Source organism: Strix uralensis, chromosome 7 (genome assembly GCF_047716275.1).
Source record: "Strix uralensis isolate ZFMK-TIS-50842 chromosome 7, bStrUra1, whole genome shotgun sequence".
Classification (NCBI taxonomy): Eukaryota; Metazoa; Chordata; class Aves; order Strigiformes; family Strigidae; genus Strix; species Strix uralensis.
In genome coordinates, this window is record NC_133978.1 from 39,416,285 (window position 1) to 39,432,958 (window position 16,674).

At 37.7% G+C, this 16,674-nt stretch overlaps 1 protein-coding gene across 1 annotated transcript in view; it reads right to left on the reverse strand.

Annotated features, from left to right (window-relative positions):
• Nucleotides 1-312: 312 nt before the first annotated feature.
• The window catches only part of ADAM12 (ADAM metallopeptidase domain 12), a 185,139-nt gene continuing 168,777 nt past the window's right edge, over nucleotides 313-16,674 (reverse strand). The window contains exons 18-23 of the mRNA XM_074875531.1: nucleotides 14,662-14,770; nucleotides 10,884-11,019; nucleotides 10,147-10,255; nucleotides 9,523-9,705; nucleotides 3,156-3,283; nucleotides 313-1,653 (exon numbers count right to left, since the gene is read on the reverse strand). Of these exons, the coding sequence (XP_074731632.1) occupies nucleotides 1,593-1,653; nucleotides 3,156-3,283; nucleotides 9,523-9,705; nucleotides 10,147-10,255; nucleotides 10,884-11,019; nucleotides 14,662-14,770 (726 nt within the window). The 3' untranslated portion in view covers nucleotides 313-1,592. The remainder of the gene's footprint in view (nucleotides 1,654-3,155; nucleotides 3,284-9,522; nucleotides 9,706-10,146; nucleotides 10,256-10,883; nucleotides 11,020-14,661; nucleotides 14,771-16,674) is intronic.

Consider the following 16,674-nt stretch of genomic DNA (forward strand, 5'->3'; position numbering starts at 1 on the left):
AAGAAATTAGTGTTTTAAATACAAAAATATGTAAACTATGTAAAAAGCATAATTTTGGTTTCAACTGCATTGCTGAGCCTAGGGTAAGTTAGCATCCTCCTGTTGTAGTGATTCTCCATACATAAAGCACTGTTGTTGCTATTAGAGTTGCTTTAAGAATTTAAATGCTTTTGGGAAGCATTTACTTTGCTATTCAGCGACAAACTAAACTACGGTTTATTTTGGTTTATTTAGTTTATCAATAAACATAAGCGCTGTATTGCTACAATAGGGAATAACTGGGAAAATTAAATACAATTACACTTACTGAAATGAGATCCAAGTTTCTATCAATGCTTTTATTTTTGCTTAAAGAAACAAAAACTACAAGCAATGAGGAAACTAACCTATATAAGGTACTAGTTCCTTCTCCCTCTACTTCAACTGATATTTGAAAATTGTTTTTATTACAGCATAGGTGAAACAACTGTCTTCAGCAGTGCTACTGAGAAGGTACAGAAGACATCAGGTGTAATGCTACCACATAGTAAAGAGATGATTTTTTTTTCCATGTCTTAGGATAACCAAAGTCTATGTATTAAAATAGGCATTTTGATTTGCAAATTAAGAAACCCAGAAAAATATTTTAGAAGTTAAATACAAAACAGTAGTAAATATGCAAAATACAGTTGATAAGCAGAGCGATGAGGCAAAAGAAATAAGTATAATAGTTGATTCCTAAAATGTAATTCTTTGTAACACTTGGCTTCCCCCCCGCCCCCTGCTATGCAACATAGTGAGATGCTACTACCTTACGCAGTGTAGTTGAATTTCATTACCAAAGCATCAGGAAGTTAATGACACTGGAAGGCCTGATATCTGCATTAATATGTACTAACCATATTGTGTCTGAGGAAAATGAGGTTAAAAAAAATACAGTTTCATGATATACAGTACTTCTTCAGTAAGAGAACTTGTCCGAAGTGAATTCATCCTCTTTCAGCACAGATTTCTTGATGATTTCAAACAGTAATGTGAAATTACAGTACAACTACTAACACTGAGTGATACTTTGGTTAAATACATATGTTACGCATTGGTGTGCAGATATCGGGCATTTCACCATGTTCTAGAAGAGATTTTTTTTTTTTTTTTTACCCTGACATATTTATTCAAAAGTTTGCTATGAACCATCGAGATTGAGTTGTTTATACATTTGTTTTATCCATGAGTATCAGCACTCCTTAAAGAACAGATCAAAACTAAACACTCTACATAGGACCAATAGAGCAGAATCATTCAAGTTCAATGAAATATTACAAAAAAGGCTTCCTTTTTAGGAAAACTCAGCTATGGTAAAAATATCTACTACAGTGCACTGCACTGTAATAAATATTCAACATAAATTAATAATTTACAAGTACCTGAGCAAGTATACAGAGCACCATAGCACAGCACAGCACCAAAGGCAGTAGCTCAGAATTCTTAAAAATAATGCTGTTTTAAACATTAAAAATTCTAAGTATTGTCATAAAAATGAACTCCAGCTGGAGTTTAAAGATAGTGCAAACTTCTGTCTTCACTTTTTAAAATAAAGGTGTCAGATTTTCTTGTCATTTCACATCAGCAGTGTTGCTGGACCTGGATACCTGTGGTGGATGCTTAGGAGCTGGTCTGTTGGAAAGAAAGAAAAAAGCAAATTTTCATTTAAACTTTTGTTAGTTCTCACTGCCAGCATCATGCTTGAGGCATGAAGATGAAGGGTGAAACTTTTTAGAGTTATCCAAGTTAACTTCAGACACGTAGCATGGGACTCACATACTGGGAGGAGATCAGACATGTTACTATATACACAAGACCCATCATGAAGTGTAAATGGAACCAGCAGACTCCTTTTTTTTCAGTTATTGTTTTAATTGCTGCCTGGCCAGTGGGATAAGCTAGCTGAATGTTTCAAGTGTTGTTCTTTAAACTCTTTACTTCTTTGGGCGCTCATCAATTTTGCACCTGTTCAAAAATGCTACTTAATGTTGCAGAATAGCAATTAGTTTCAAAAAGTTGTAGTAGTCATCTTAAAATATTACTACTTTCAGAATATCTTACTAGAATGGGCAGCCAGGACCTTAATCAAAGTTCACTCTTGCAGTCTTTTTGCTGGAAGTATTAGGAAACTAACTTGATTCTATTTTTAATTTTTCTGAGCAATTAAATGCCTCACTAATAGAATTCCTGTAGCTTAAAACACTACTTTTATCTTTCTTTGAGCTTACTTTTTTTCATAGGAAACTGAAGAATGTTGGGTAAAAAAATATCATTGACTATGCCCAGTGTTAACGGGTATAGTTACTTCACTTCCAGATTATTTTTTTCATCATCCTTTTCTTTGAAGTGTATGATTTGTGTGCTTCGTGAATGTTTTGGGTATTATTTTCAGATGATATAAACTGGTGTGCCATTGTGAGATGTGTGATTGGAAAATTGCGTTTATTGGTGGTTGATCTTAACAGTGTTCAGTTCTCACTGAACTGAGATTTCTCAGTATCTGAGAATTCAGATAAAAATGGAGATGGAGAATGTGTAATGGCTGAGATGAAGCACAGTGGAGGAGCACTTCATAGAAAGGAGATGCCAGCACTGGAAAATGCCACCAGGAAAACACTTATATCCTTAGAAGCAAAGGAAAAAAATATTTGAAGAAATCAATCCCCTCCCCCAAATTGATTACAGGATAGTCTTTTATATTCTTTATGTGTGACAGGAGAATCCAAATTGATACAGCTTTGTGTGTTAACATGTGTGGACATAGGTGGTCTGAGTAGGAAATTTTTTTCTGAGAGCACTTTGTGTTTATCTTGAAATTGATGCTTATTAGCACCTTTCTTTTGCAAGGAATTGTATTTATTGTGCAGTTTTTGTAAATATACGGTCAGATGCTTACAGTCAAGCCTTCATAGGTAGTAAAAATTCTCTTACTCCTGTGGAAGTCAGTGCAATTGTGCTGACACACTCCCAGTGAGAATCAGTCCGATACTGTGTGCTTTTATATAAGTAAATAGGAGATGGTTGTTGTGTAGCTCTCAGCAATAGTTACAGTGGAGCATAATTACTGAAGACATTTTAGACCTGTCACTGAATGAAGCACTGTAAATCAAGGCATTCTGATTAGGAGAACCCACCTTACAGGAGTAACGCGAGGCAGAGCTTTTGTGTGTCCAGGCACTGCTGTGCACGCGCTGCTACCGCGGGCTTTGGTCAGAGGGTCTGCTGGTAGGGGCTTCCGAGGAGGGTTTGGTTTGTGCTTTTCCTATTATAAAACATAAGGTCGTATTAGTCTTTGGGATAGACATAACATACTTAACATAGCAACAAGTGAGATGAAATGAAGGTAAGTTCAGAGTAGTTGTGACCAGATATATTTAAATGAGTAAGCCATAACTTATTTTTAATAAACAGGCACTTATATTTTAAAACAAAGCTTTAATACCCTCTTTTAATTATTTTGTTTCTTTTGATTTTTTACTCAAGAAATCCTGGGTGCATCTATGCTGGAGTTAATGATTAAGATAAATTGATGGTAAATGAAAACAACATAGATTGAATACATAACATTGTAAAAGTAGTTATATAAAAAGATGGAAATACTAGAAATGCTTTTAAAATGCAAATTCAGATGACCACAAAAACAAACTGCTCAAGTCCAGTTTGAATTGGTAGCATCTGTGGAATTGTTTTTAGAGATGCTGCTGTGCTTTCATTCTGTGGAATTAAATGATTCATTAATAAAGAACAGAAGTCATCTGTTGTCAGGCATGAGCTAATGTCTCTTCTGTGTGGTCCTTGAAACACTGCAAACATGGTAACATGTCTATTTGTGGTCTTCATTATGAAGAACTGGGATAGATTAAGTGACTTGCTCAGGGCACACAAAAACTCTCCAATATATCCAAAAACTCACTGAAGATCCTTCTACTATTTGAACTGCAGAGTCATGCTTTTTCAAAGTAATTTTATTATAAGTTTGCCATAACTATCATTAGTAAAGTTGACCAAAAAGAACAAGAAGAGCTTACAGGCATAATCTAGTTAAACATCCCCTGAAAAATGTAATCAAAACAAGCAATCAGGGGCATGAATTGCTCATTAATAAAGTACAACTTTTCATTATTCGCTTTGAGCATCCCTTTGTTCTCTTAGTTTTCATGGCAAATGTGTGCTCTTTCAAGAAGGAAATGCAGGTTGACTATCCGTAGGCATTTTGATAAGGAAGAAAATGTGGGAGCTTAAGTAAACCTCATATATAGTAATTTCAACTTTACCACAAACTACATTTTAAAGCTGTATATAATGTCCCTCTTCTTTTTCACTCTTGGCATAACATGTACTAGTTCTTGAGTGAGTCAGAAATAGCAACATGAAAAAAAAATCTTATTTTAACTTATTGTTATAGCCAAATCTCATATTCAGTATAAAAATTAGTCTTGAATCCAGAAGAACTTGCGCTATAAACCAAGATAAACATATCTTGCTATAAGAAGTTTGTCTGTGAGCTCTGTCTTTGGGGGTAAAAATAATTGCAAATATTCTTGAAATAATCAGGCCTGGAAAAATGATGAAATAAACAGTATGCTTGTAAATATGTGGCTTTATCTCATAGGGCTATCCTGTTGAAATTCACAGAGGTTAATTAGGCGCTAGCAAAGGAAGTTCTTCAAAACATGGTAGTTTCCCATGATACAGAACTAGAACCTTAAAACTATTAAGAGCTGTTACCACCAGGAATTTTTAACCAAAGTTTACTTTGTGCACTACATTTCTTACACAATGAAATCTTAATGTGTGTGTTTTGAAGTTAAATATATCAGTTTGGAACAAGTTAGATCACAGCAGAAACTGATACTTTTTCAAAAACTGAATTATCTGTACAGTAGAATATAAATTTAAGTTGCTTCTGTAATAATTTTGTTAAAAATTGTAATGTTTACTACATGGGAGAGTATATGCATGATTACCTCGAGTGGACAGCATTTAAAAAAAAGTTGTAACAAACACACAAACGTCGGCATTATAAAGACAGCAAAACCCAAATGCCATAAAGCCTTTATTCCCTTGACTGCCTTCACAGAAGTGGCCTTTTCCCTCAGGTACTTTTACATGATCAATCACACCAATCAGTCTGATAACATGAGCATTCAGGTGTTTGCTTGATCAGTCCCTAATTCTTATTGCATGATTTGTATTTACTCTTCAATTGGCGAATGCTTAGGTCCCATAATTGGGAAGAGGAACTGATCCAGGCTCAGCAGGCTAGAGGCAAAGGTCTGAAGAGCTTAAGACCTGGTAAGGATGAATGAACAAAAATAGAGGAGAACTGTCCTTGTTTATTTGTTTGTGTTTATTAGCTGTGTCCTATGTGTAATCACCACCTGCAACACCTGATAGTAAGGAAAGATCAACTTTCTGAGAAGCTCAGAGCAGCTAATTGCTGATGGGACCCTGTCAGTTGCTTTCTTCCCCTTCTTTTTGCAGGGGAAGCTGGCTGAAATGGCTAATCCGTATGTGCTGATCTAGAACAGTTCTTCAGCTGTGGAGCGAGCACCTTCTCACTGCTGAGCATTAAGATCATCTTTGATGCCTAAGACAAACTAATTCTTTAGGCCCTCTTATTCCATAAGAAGCAGCCATGTGAGGAAGTATGTTGAAATAGAAATCACACTATAAACATAACTCTGATAGGTACAAAAGCCCAACACCTGACTTCTTTTTTTCCCCAGAGCTTGTAAAAATGTCACCCCTGAGTTAATATCCTTAAGGAGGAAGCAGCAAAGTGACTTGACAGGAAGTCTGTGGCAAGATGGTAATAAAGGGTAAAAGGAGAAAAAAAAAAAAAAAGGAGGGAATTCAGATAAAAATGGGGATGGAGAATGTGTAATAGCTGAGATGAAGCACAGTGGAGGAGCACTTCATAGAGAAGAGATACCAGCACTGGAAAATGCTACCAGGAAAACACTTATATCCTTAGAAGCAAAGGAAAAAAATATTTGAAGAAATCAATCCCCTCCCCCAAATTGATTACAGGATAGTCTTTTATATTCTTTATGTGTGACAGGAGAATCCAAATTGATACAGCTTTGTATGTTAACATGTGTCGAAACTTGCTGTAGCCTTTGATGTACTGGCAAGTCCGTAGCACACTCATAGTCCCACCATGTCTGTGCTTCCCTGCTTCATCTCTCTCTCCTTTCTCCCAGCCCACTCCTTTCCCCCATAGAGCTTCAGCTCTTTAATACAAAGACTTTATGGATGGATTTCTTTGTCCAGTTTTATATCAACAGCTTAGCATTTAATGCATTCAGTCTCTGTATTTTGGGAAGTATTGTTTTAAATATTGTCATGATCTCTTGTTACAGCTCTGCTAGGAAGAAAAACATAATTCTCCTACGGAGCAACTACAAAGACGTCAGGTGCATGAAGCTTTCATTTGTTTCACTGATATATTTTTTTTAAATAAGCAACTGAAAGAAGGTCCTTGCCTGAAATGCAGTGGATGAGAAGGGGTGTCTTCCTCAATCTATTTAGATAGGAACTTAATTTGAGTTAGCCTTCTGTGTCTAAAGCCAGTCTGAGGTGACATAGGAGAGGTATTAGCAAGAATAACTGTGGCAGAATGAGCAGTGAGGTGAGCCCAGCTCAGTTGTACTAAGAAAAAAATAAAAATATTAAGCTATATTTCCTGTAATAAGGATGACCTGTAAAATATGAGATACATATTGGTAATAAGAAGACGACAGTATCAGAGGCAGCAACTGAATGCTAACAGTAACAAAACAAAATGGAAGTGATCAAATCAGAATGCACGGACTGAACCCATGGTTAGGATAAACCTGTGTTGTTTCCTTGATTTCAATGGTGCTGTGCTGATTTATATTGACTCTGAATCTGGCCCGTAAATAAAGTATGTTTGCCTTGTGAGAGTATCCGAAAGAAGAAAAAGCTGTTTATCAGTCAAGATTGTTAAATATTAAACTTGGCAACAGTTCAACTGCTAAGTGGTTTATTTCCTGGTTTTGGTGGTGGTGGTGGGTTTTTTTACTATTTTACTTACATCTGAAAGGAAATTTTATAGCAAAATAATAATCTATTAATTGCTGTCTCAACAGCCACTACAGGGAAGAGAGTTGTCTTAAAATCTATTTGGTATGTTGTGCCTTAGCTGTCCACTGCTTGAAGCCCAGAGGCGGCAGGAAAGTAGCTCCTGCTTAAATACTCCTCTCAGAAGGGAGAAGCAGGAGGTGGCAGCTGTGGATCCATGGAAGCAGTGAATGGTTTCAGGTCTTCTTCTTCAACACTGTACTGTGGCACCAAGCATCTGGATGACATCATGAATGTAGCAATGATTTTTAAAGTGCTTCCTCTTGATGACCTGATGGATGCAGTTCCAAGAGAGTGCTGAAGCAAGACATTAAGTAGTATCTATATAAACTAGACCAAAACTATTCTTAAGTTAATTTACTGCTTCCAAGCTTTGAGGGGGTAAAATTGTTAACTTCAGAAGAAAAGATTTTCTTCCCATACTGTGTTTTCTGTGTCTCTAGGATATAAAAAGTCACTATTTCTGACAATCTTGACTTGAGGTTATGGACATAATTTAGAAAGAAGCCACTTTTGCTTATTCACTGGGTTGCCTTGAGTTGATCCCCTGTTTGTCCTACTTCTGTTTCACGCAGCAACTGAAAATTGAAAACAGCAATATTTTGTTTGATGGAGTAACTGTCACAATTAATTTAAGCTGCCAAACTGAAAAGCTTTTTGGCAGTTTCAGATCTGTCAGTGTTTGGTAATGACAGTATTAGAGATTTGGTATTCTAACTTGTGCTTTATGTGGGGTTTGAAGGGGAGAGCACTTAGGAATGTGAATTGTAGTGCTGCGTTGGGCTGCTCTGATGTGAGATGACAGGCTGGGGCAGATACAGATGCACCATCGGAATGAGAAATCGTTACTTTTTCTTGCAGAGACTTTTCTCCATCTGTCTTCTGCTAGTGAGAGACAGTGTAAGCTTATAAATTGCTAGGTAAGAAGAAATAGAAAAAATTTCTTCTCTTCTTTTTTTAATAGAACCATTTGATTAAGAAATAGAAAAGTACTTGCACTTAAAATCTTAACTTTGACCACTGTGAAATATGCAGAATGTTTTAATTAATATAAGAAAATAAACAATGAAATCACTGGAGCTAAAGACAAAAGCAACAGACAAAACCAATACTACTTCAGATTTTCTATAAAATTGATTTTAGAAAAAAATCACTATTTCCCATTCCCCTGAGAAGGAAAATAAATGACTAGCAAGGTGGAAAAGGGAAGACGAAAAAACTTAAATACTTTGAAAGCATTTAATAAACTGGCTACACTTCTAAATTATGGCCTGAGTGATTCAATGTTCAGACTTAGACAAAATTAAAACTAGATAGATTTTTTTTCTGCTGTCATAATATGTAAGCACAGTGCCATGGCACCTCAGCACTGTCTCACCCCTTTTTGTTTCTGTGTTATTTTTACAATCGCTTTTCAAAGCACTGCACTTCAGCAACTGTTTCTCATAGCCATACCCTCCTCTAAATCATTGGGAAAGCATCTCAGAGTAGCTCACAAGGCTGCTGCAGGAAGAAGGTGCTCTGTCCTTGGACATCCTAGCTAGGTTCAGATAGGCACAGTCACTCAAGACACAGCTATTTGAGTACGGATTTGCAGTATGTGCATCCAAATCGATCTGATACTCGCTTAAGATAGCTTGGTGATAACGACATTCACTTCATTTTAATCTTGTACTATATCCAGAATAGCACAATGCTACAAAACAGAACTAGCTGGGTGCCTGATTCCTTTGCTCAGACACAGTCACACTACAAATGCAACCAAAAGAGAGAAGCCAGTGACAAGAAAAGGGACAATTTAATACAAACAACTTCATCTACCCTGAATATTGCCTTGAGATGCATCTTATTACCAAAAATAGGGTTACCAGCTCTATTTAAACATTGCAATGAAAGGTACGTCTACATGAAAGAGTGTGGGTAATTACAAGTCTGCTTTTCAGATCTGGAAAGATCTCTAGAAGAAAAATAATGCAATTCATACGCCCCTTGGCAGAACAGAAGGACATCAAGCTAACATACCTTTTGCTCTTGTGCAAGACATCTGCAACTTGACTTCCTAAATTCTATCACTGTATTTGGCACCTTGCTAACAAACCGTACAGTTTCCCCTCTGGGCAGCTGGCAAAATGAGCTCGTGTTTGCCTGTAATACGGAGCTTGTTCATACTCTTGTGTCTTTTGACTGGTGAAGAGAGTTCAGGATCCTAAATCACAGCCTCAGCTGGCATAAACCAATATATCTACACTGCATTTCTAAACTTGTACAAAGGAAGTACTGTGGGAAAAGGCCAATATGAAGGATGAGAAAACAATTCATTCCTCTTCACTACATACAGATACTCACACACTAAATATTAAATAGAAGAGAAGCTTAAAGAAAATGAACGGTTACCTGGGCAAACCTCAGTGAAGGGTTAGCTGGCAAGGGTCTTTCAGGCACAGCTTGGTGACACGGCAGCTGGGGGAGGGGTGGTAGGACTCGCTGCGGTGTTTTTAATTGTGGCAAATCGTGTGTCTTCACAGGGTTACTAATGTCAATGATCTGATATGGCAGTGGTCTTCTTGGACCATCTCTCTATAAAAACAACCCCAACCAAAAGTTATAAACTTCAAGAGTTGACATAAGCATTGCTACTTTAAAATTTATAGTTTTCGCTTGCTTTTCTCTTCTACTGTGCTTTCATCTACCTTCAGCACCTCTGCAACCAGAGAAGCGATTAACAGCTTCCAGAGTCCTACTCAAGCACTAATCCTTCACTGTTGATGTAGTATTCTGGTGCAAGTTGGCACCAGAGTCCTGGAGACTAAACTATTACTTTTCTGCACTTGACATCTCCACCTGTCTAAAACTTAGAATCCATAAATGTATCTTGAAGCCTATATCTTCTCCCATTTTACATGTTGTTAGTTCTACATGATATTAAGATCATGTAATAGCTGTGTTATAATACATTACTTAAATAAGATCCAAAATATATAATATGGGGTTTTTTTCTTAAACTGTTTAGGGACTCACTTTTTGTATGTTTGCATTTTGTGGCTTCGTGATGAGATTTTTGCTGAGAGATGTGGTATGAACATGATTAGGGTCAGATGAACTGGAAGGTCTTGCTGGACTCACAGACCTGCAATACAAACATAGATTTACTGAACACAACATTCTGCTTTAGAACACTTTTTTAAACAGTAGCCTCTTCTCAGAATGAGATTTTGCAAGGACTTTCTGACTTTTTGTAGTAAACAAGGAAAGTAAAAATTGTCTAGTGCTCCTGAAAGAATAAAAATAAATATTGACTTTTTGGAAACCAGTAGTCTGTTAAATTAGCTTCTGCAATCTGTGGATATGCAGCTTTGTAACACCCAAGAGACTATTCTAATGAATCTAGCATTTAAACAGTAATGACCTCAAATATGAAAGTTTCAGTTCACTCGACTGAGTTTAGATAAAAGGCCATGCAATGTAATAAAACTATTTCAAGCAAATGAAAATAAAGCCAATACTTCCTTCAGTTCTTAATGTTTTATCACAAAAGAAAAGAGGTATATAGTCAAACCAAAACCTACGTTATTTACTGGCAATCAGTAAAATTAAACCAAACACTGCTGTTAGTACTTGGTGATTATTTTTGTTAAGGCTGGCTTTTTCTAACATATTCACACTGTTCTGTGATGAATGTCAAGATGAGAGCTGCCATGTTTACAGCTACCTTCTACTAATATCTATTAGAGTATAATTAGGGAAAATGATCATACCTTAGTTTCTCTATTGTTGTCTTTTTACTTGTAAACAACCATCTCATGAAAGTCTTCCTTTTCAGATACATGATTGATCCAGCAAAGATAAGGCACAGAATTGTTATCAACAATCCTATGGTTAAACTCTTATTATCTGCAACAAAACACATTGAGTTAGCTTCTCTCAAGAGCCATCTTTACTGAAACGTGTTGTGTATATGGATCAGCACATTGCTGCCTGGCCCGAGTTTCTAACTGCAATGAGGTGAAGTGAATAAACTGTGAATAGAAGACTAATAAACTCTTATTTTTTTCTAGACTGATGCTTGAATTTTGGCCTGTTTGAAAGTTATTTCTTTAAGACTGGGAAGAAATTGGTTAAAATATAATGTTGTAGGTCTCTCAATGGAACCATTCTAGTCTAGTTAGATATCTGGGTCCAAACATGAACACCTCCATGTACGCTCTCTGCACCTGTGGTCAGGCCCTGCTTAGGTTGGCACCTCCAAATGGGGCCACAAGGTGTACAGGCTGTTGGCCTCCTCCAGACACCCACAGGGTGATGGCTGTAGCAGTGTTGACTGGCATCTTCTTCATGGGCTGCCTGCTGTCAGGGTGGGAGGGAGACAGAGGCTGAGAGGGAGAGAAAAGGGGCAGAAATGCCTAGATCATGGTTTGGTAAAGTGCAAACTTTTAAATATTCTGTCCCTCAAACATAAGCAGTAACCCTAGCTCCTTTATAACCAGATTTTAAGGGCTTCGTTGTGCTTTAACGCTGGGCAAACAGTCTGAAATCTGGACTACTGTGGTCCAGTCCAGATGGCTGTCAGGTTCAGTCTGGAGGCAAGCGAGGAGCTGAAGGAAAGCCTTCAGCAATGGTGTGTGGTCTCAGAGGGATGCTCTGCTCATCAAGGGGCTGCAGCCTTCTGCACTTGTACCCGTTTTCAGAATGCTTTAAGCTGCTTCAAGTACTTTGCTGGGCCCTAACTGAGGCACAACAGTGAGATGAACCCTGACTAGATGACTTGCAGCTGAAAGAAAGCCTTATGGTTTGTATCAACAATAGCGTGGCCAGCAGGGACAGGGAAGTGATCATCCCCCTGTACTCGGCAGTGGTGAGGCTGCACCTCGAATATTGGGTTCAGTTTTGGGCCCCTCACTGCAAGAAAGACACTGATGTGCTGGAGCGTGTCCAGAGAAGGACAATGAAGCTGGTGCAGGGTCTGGAGGACAAGTCTTATGAGGAGTGGCTGAGGGAACTGGGGGGTGTTTAGCCTGGAGAAAAGGAGGCTCAGGGGAGACCTTATCGCTCTCTAAAACTACTTGAGAGGAGGCTGTAGTGGGGTCTCTTCTCCCAAGTAACAAGCAATAGGACAAGAGGAAGTGGCCTCAAGTTGCACCAAGGATGGTTTACACTGGATATTAGGAAAAATTTCTTCACTGAAAGAGTTGTCAAGCATTGGAACAGGCTGCCCAGGAAAGCAGCTGAGTCACCATCGTGTAGATGTGGCACTTAGGGATATGGTTTAGTGGAGGCCTTGGCAGTGTTAGGTTAATTGTTGGACTCAATGATCTTAAAGGTCATTTTTCCAATGTAAATGATTCTACAATTTTTAGGAATAGGTAAGCAGCAGCTCTGATCATTATAGATATGTGATATGATCACTGCCTGGAGGAGAGGATGTTGACATTCTTCAGGACTGCTGACCTAAAAAATGCATACTCCCACAGTAGGAGAAGCAGCTTTAATCTTTGCTCTGGTAACCTGTCATCACTGTCTGTCTTATCCTGACTGATTTTCAGCCAGCTGGCTCTCATCTACTGGCCTAAACTCACTCAGATGCTGGTGAACAGTCAGCAACACTGATGGAACGAACTACATGTGGGGCTTGATGGGGCATGAAGTGCTATGCTTTTTACCTTAGAGCACTGAGGAATAATAAATCCCTCACCACCTCTAAAAGATTAATAAAATTAATAAGCTATGATTACGCAATTTAAATTAATTAACTTGTCTACCTGACAATTAAATACTTAGGGCTTCTTTGTAAGAAAAATATAGAGTGTCAAACACATAGGTTTATTCTAAGTCAGCTGGGTAAAATCAGTTACTAAATACTAATGAGACCATGTGCCTTGTTTGACTAAGATGAAAGTCTTTTATTGAGCTAATCCTTCTGTAATTTGATTTAGAGATGTGCAAACTACTCAGATCATGATCCAAACCACCCCATCAAGTGTTCATATTTAAATCCAAGTGTCAGCGATAGAAAATTAGGTCCTCTAGCAATTTCCATATTTTTTTTATTCCCAGTATTATTGAATGTAGCACTGTCTTTTGAGAAAAATGGTGAAACTACCACACTATATTCAACTATTGTTAAAACAATTTTCTGTTAAATTGAAGTGTTGGCTTCCAAAACACAAAATGCAAGAATTATCAAAGATGTCCTATATTTATCATCTCCAGTTAGCGTTGTCTATGCAGCACGTTATTAAAATATATTTTGTAGCTCCCTAGATGCTTAGCTTTCAGGTAAGCTGAAAAAGGACTATAATGCTTTAGAGAAAATCTTAAAAGAAAACATTTAACAAAGAATTAATCGCACTTGTTCAGTGCCTGAGCACGGTTTCTTTGCTATCTTACTGACTGGTAGGTATTTTGAAAAAACATCTTTCAACAGTGAAATCATAATGTGAAGCTTTGTCATGGAAATGGCCATGATGTCATAAATCCAGTATTACAGTTCACTGCAGGATCTGGCATGTAGACAATACGATCGATTTTGGTTTTGAATTGTATTATTCATATGAAAACATGCAGATCATTTCCCAGCAAGTTTTAGTTTATACATGTACATGTGAGTAGACTGCTTGTCCTGTCACGTACTCAGACATAAATCAGAAACATCTCTATGGAAGTCACTAAAGTTACAGTACTCTGGAGAAAAATTGGCATGTGATGATTATCAAATCCTACAAAATTCACAATGTGTAGAAATAATTCTTTCTGAGTTTGGCCAAAGGTGAAGTAAAATACTATATAGCCAATGTTCTGCAGACTGAACAAGGGGAAATTGAAATACAAATTACAGAAAATGCGTGTCTCCTACTACTATCATATGTGAGGGCAACTTCTGGTAAATGTGTGGAAGCTATCTATAAAACCTAGTTTTAATCTGATATGGTCAGAAGTCTGCTATTTTCCACAATACAAAAGACCTTTCTTGGAAGAACTATATGAAATATAGTTCTGAATTTTGATTATGCAATAATTTTGCATTTATAATCATTGCAATATTCACTCTTCATTAGGTACATAACTATAGGAGCAGCTTGTATGTACAATAAGGTATTTCTGGAAAACACTGGAGCTTGGCATATCTCAAGGTGAATCCAAGAGTACTGCAACATTCATCTACCATGGCAACAGGATTAGCACAAGTGTGGGAGTTAGCTCCTCATCCTCGGCTTAAATCAATACCATTTCCTATCTATTGCACTCAGCTACTAAACTTGACCATGTATCTTGAAAAAAAAAAAAAAAAAAAAGGCAAAGAAAGGCAAAGAAAAGAACCCGCCAGGACCACTGTGCCTTTAGTTACGAAGAAAATTGATGTACTCTGCATCCTTGGCTTAGCTTCACTAAATTTTCAGGTTGGTGCCAATGTGTTTGGATTAAGCCATTTGATTTACTGACTCATTTCCCAATCTTGCAAGCTCATTGCTTACAAGACACTCTGTATTTCCACTCTTTATCATGGAAACAACAGGTAAAGCATGAATTACTACTAACCAGCTTGTCTAATTGGTCCGCTGTCCATACTGCCACCAAACCCTGGCTTGTCACAGTAGGGGGGGGCCCAGTCAGCCTCGCAGTGACAGTTCTTTTTATTGTTGCAGACCTGCAAAACAGGACAAATGGCTTAATGTGGAAAGGCTTACCCTATACATCTGAGAGCCTGAGAGCAGCACTGGCTGATAAGGCCTCCTAATCAGGTAGCGACACATCTGAAAGAAATAAAACTTAGAGAAGAGATGTACTGGTATCTGCCTATTGGCACAACTAAGATGGCACAGAGCAACTCTGAGTGCGAGACACCACAGAGTAACAGGGATCCTAAAAAAGCATTATTTATTTGGCAGGTAATCGTTTGAGTTGCACCAGCTGACAATTTCAATAATATAAGGATAATCACACACCTTTTAAGTCTTATTCTCTCTTTGCCTCCAGCAGCAACATTATCTGCTTTCTAACTTCTGTTCCTTCTGCCTTCACAGGAACAAGAGCCTCTCTATGCTGTTAAGGCTGTAAAGCTTTGTCAGCCCACTTGAACACTCCTATCCATCAAGGGCTTGCACTAGGCTGCATACTGATTTTTTCCACTGCTCAGATCCCCCAGGTCTAAGGTGAACCAGTTGCTGGAAGAACATGTGAAACTGGAATCAGGGCTGAGGAAACCCTCCCTTTGATATCATCACGTCTGCACTGCCTATATGGAGACAGTCCTCAGTGTTCTGGTGGTTTTAATCTGAGTTAAGGAACAACTAGCAAGACCTGATTTACCAAATTCTGCCTGCAGAATAAGAGAGCTCTGAAGGACTGGAGTCCATCATTAACATCAGCCTGTTCCTGTTGCACAGAGCAGAAGGAGCTGGTAGACTCATGGCTTTTTCCTCAGGAGGTCCCAGAGTCCCAAAAACCCACCAAAAGAAGGGCTGCTTTTTATTTCCTTTTGCGACCACCCAAGTAGTGGCTATGAAACTAATACAAAGGCTAAAGCTTTGTGCTGTATCAACAAAATACACAAACTGAACAGGCCAAAAAATCTTGTTGCACAGGAGAGAGATGACACAGTCATATGTAGATGCTCAAATTGATTTTTAAATAAAGTTTCTGGGTTTAGGGCTAGTTGTCAATAAGATACTTACATCTGTGCTAACACTGATCATCACTGATCTGCCACCACCATGGAGAAGCCACAAAATAGATTAATAAATGGGTTTCTGAGTAAGACATTAGGTAGTTCACAAGAGTTTGCAAATATGCATTTTTCTGGCAAGGTCAGTTGGAAGGCTTTCAGAAAGACTACACTGGCTGTGTCTGCAGAGTATTAAAATATCATTCACATAACTTAGACTGGCTATGGTCATGTAAAATGCAAAAAAATAAAAAAAGATTTATTTTCAAAGACAGCAAGATAATAAAAAAATACCATTCATTAAGCATTATTTTTAAAATTAAAACGCTACAGGAGTTCCTATCTACAGTTCCACAAGGTCATTTTTTGCTACTCAGGAGTCACCAGAGGGTCTCCATTGAGCAGACATAAAGATGCCAGTCTAAGCTGATGCTCATTCCAGCACAATGATAACATGCAGCACCATCAACACTGCACAGTTTTTCAAATGCAGGAGGATAAAAGAAGTTAAAGCAAATTAAAATCCCTTCTCAGGAGAGGACAGAGAATTTCCTATGGCTCTTCCAACGTGGTCGCCACAGCTTTTCACAGAAACAAACAGATCATCAGCAAATCATTAATAAGGCATAGCTTGACACAATTAACATGTTCATAATATAAACTAGGTTTCAAAACACTTTGATATTATTAACTGATATCATCAAATTTTTCATCCTGCACCACTTTCATACCATGAAACTCATCAATATGGTTTTACTTTATTTTAATACTTTTGGAAATGCTCTTCCATTTGACTGTCAGTTCAAATGCATATTTTAACTTCTTTGTACCCACATAGAAACTGTATTTTTTGAAATGTTAATGGAAATTCTTCATGAAGGGAGGTT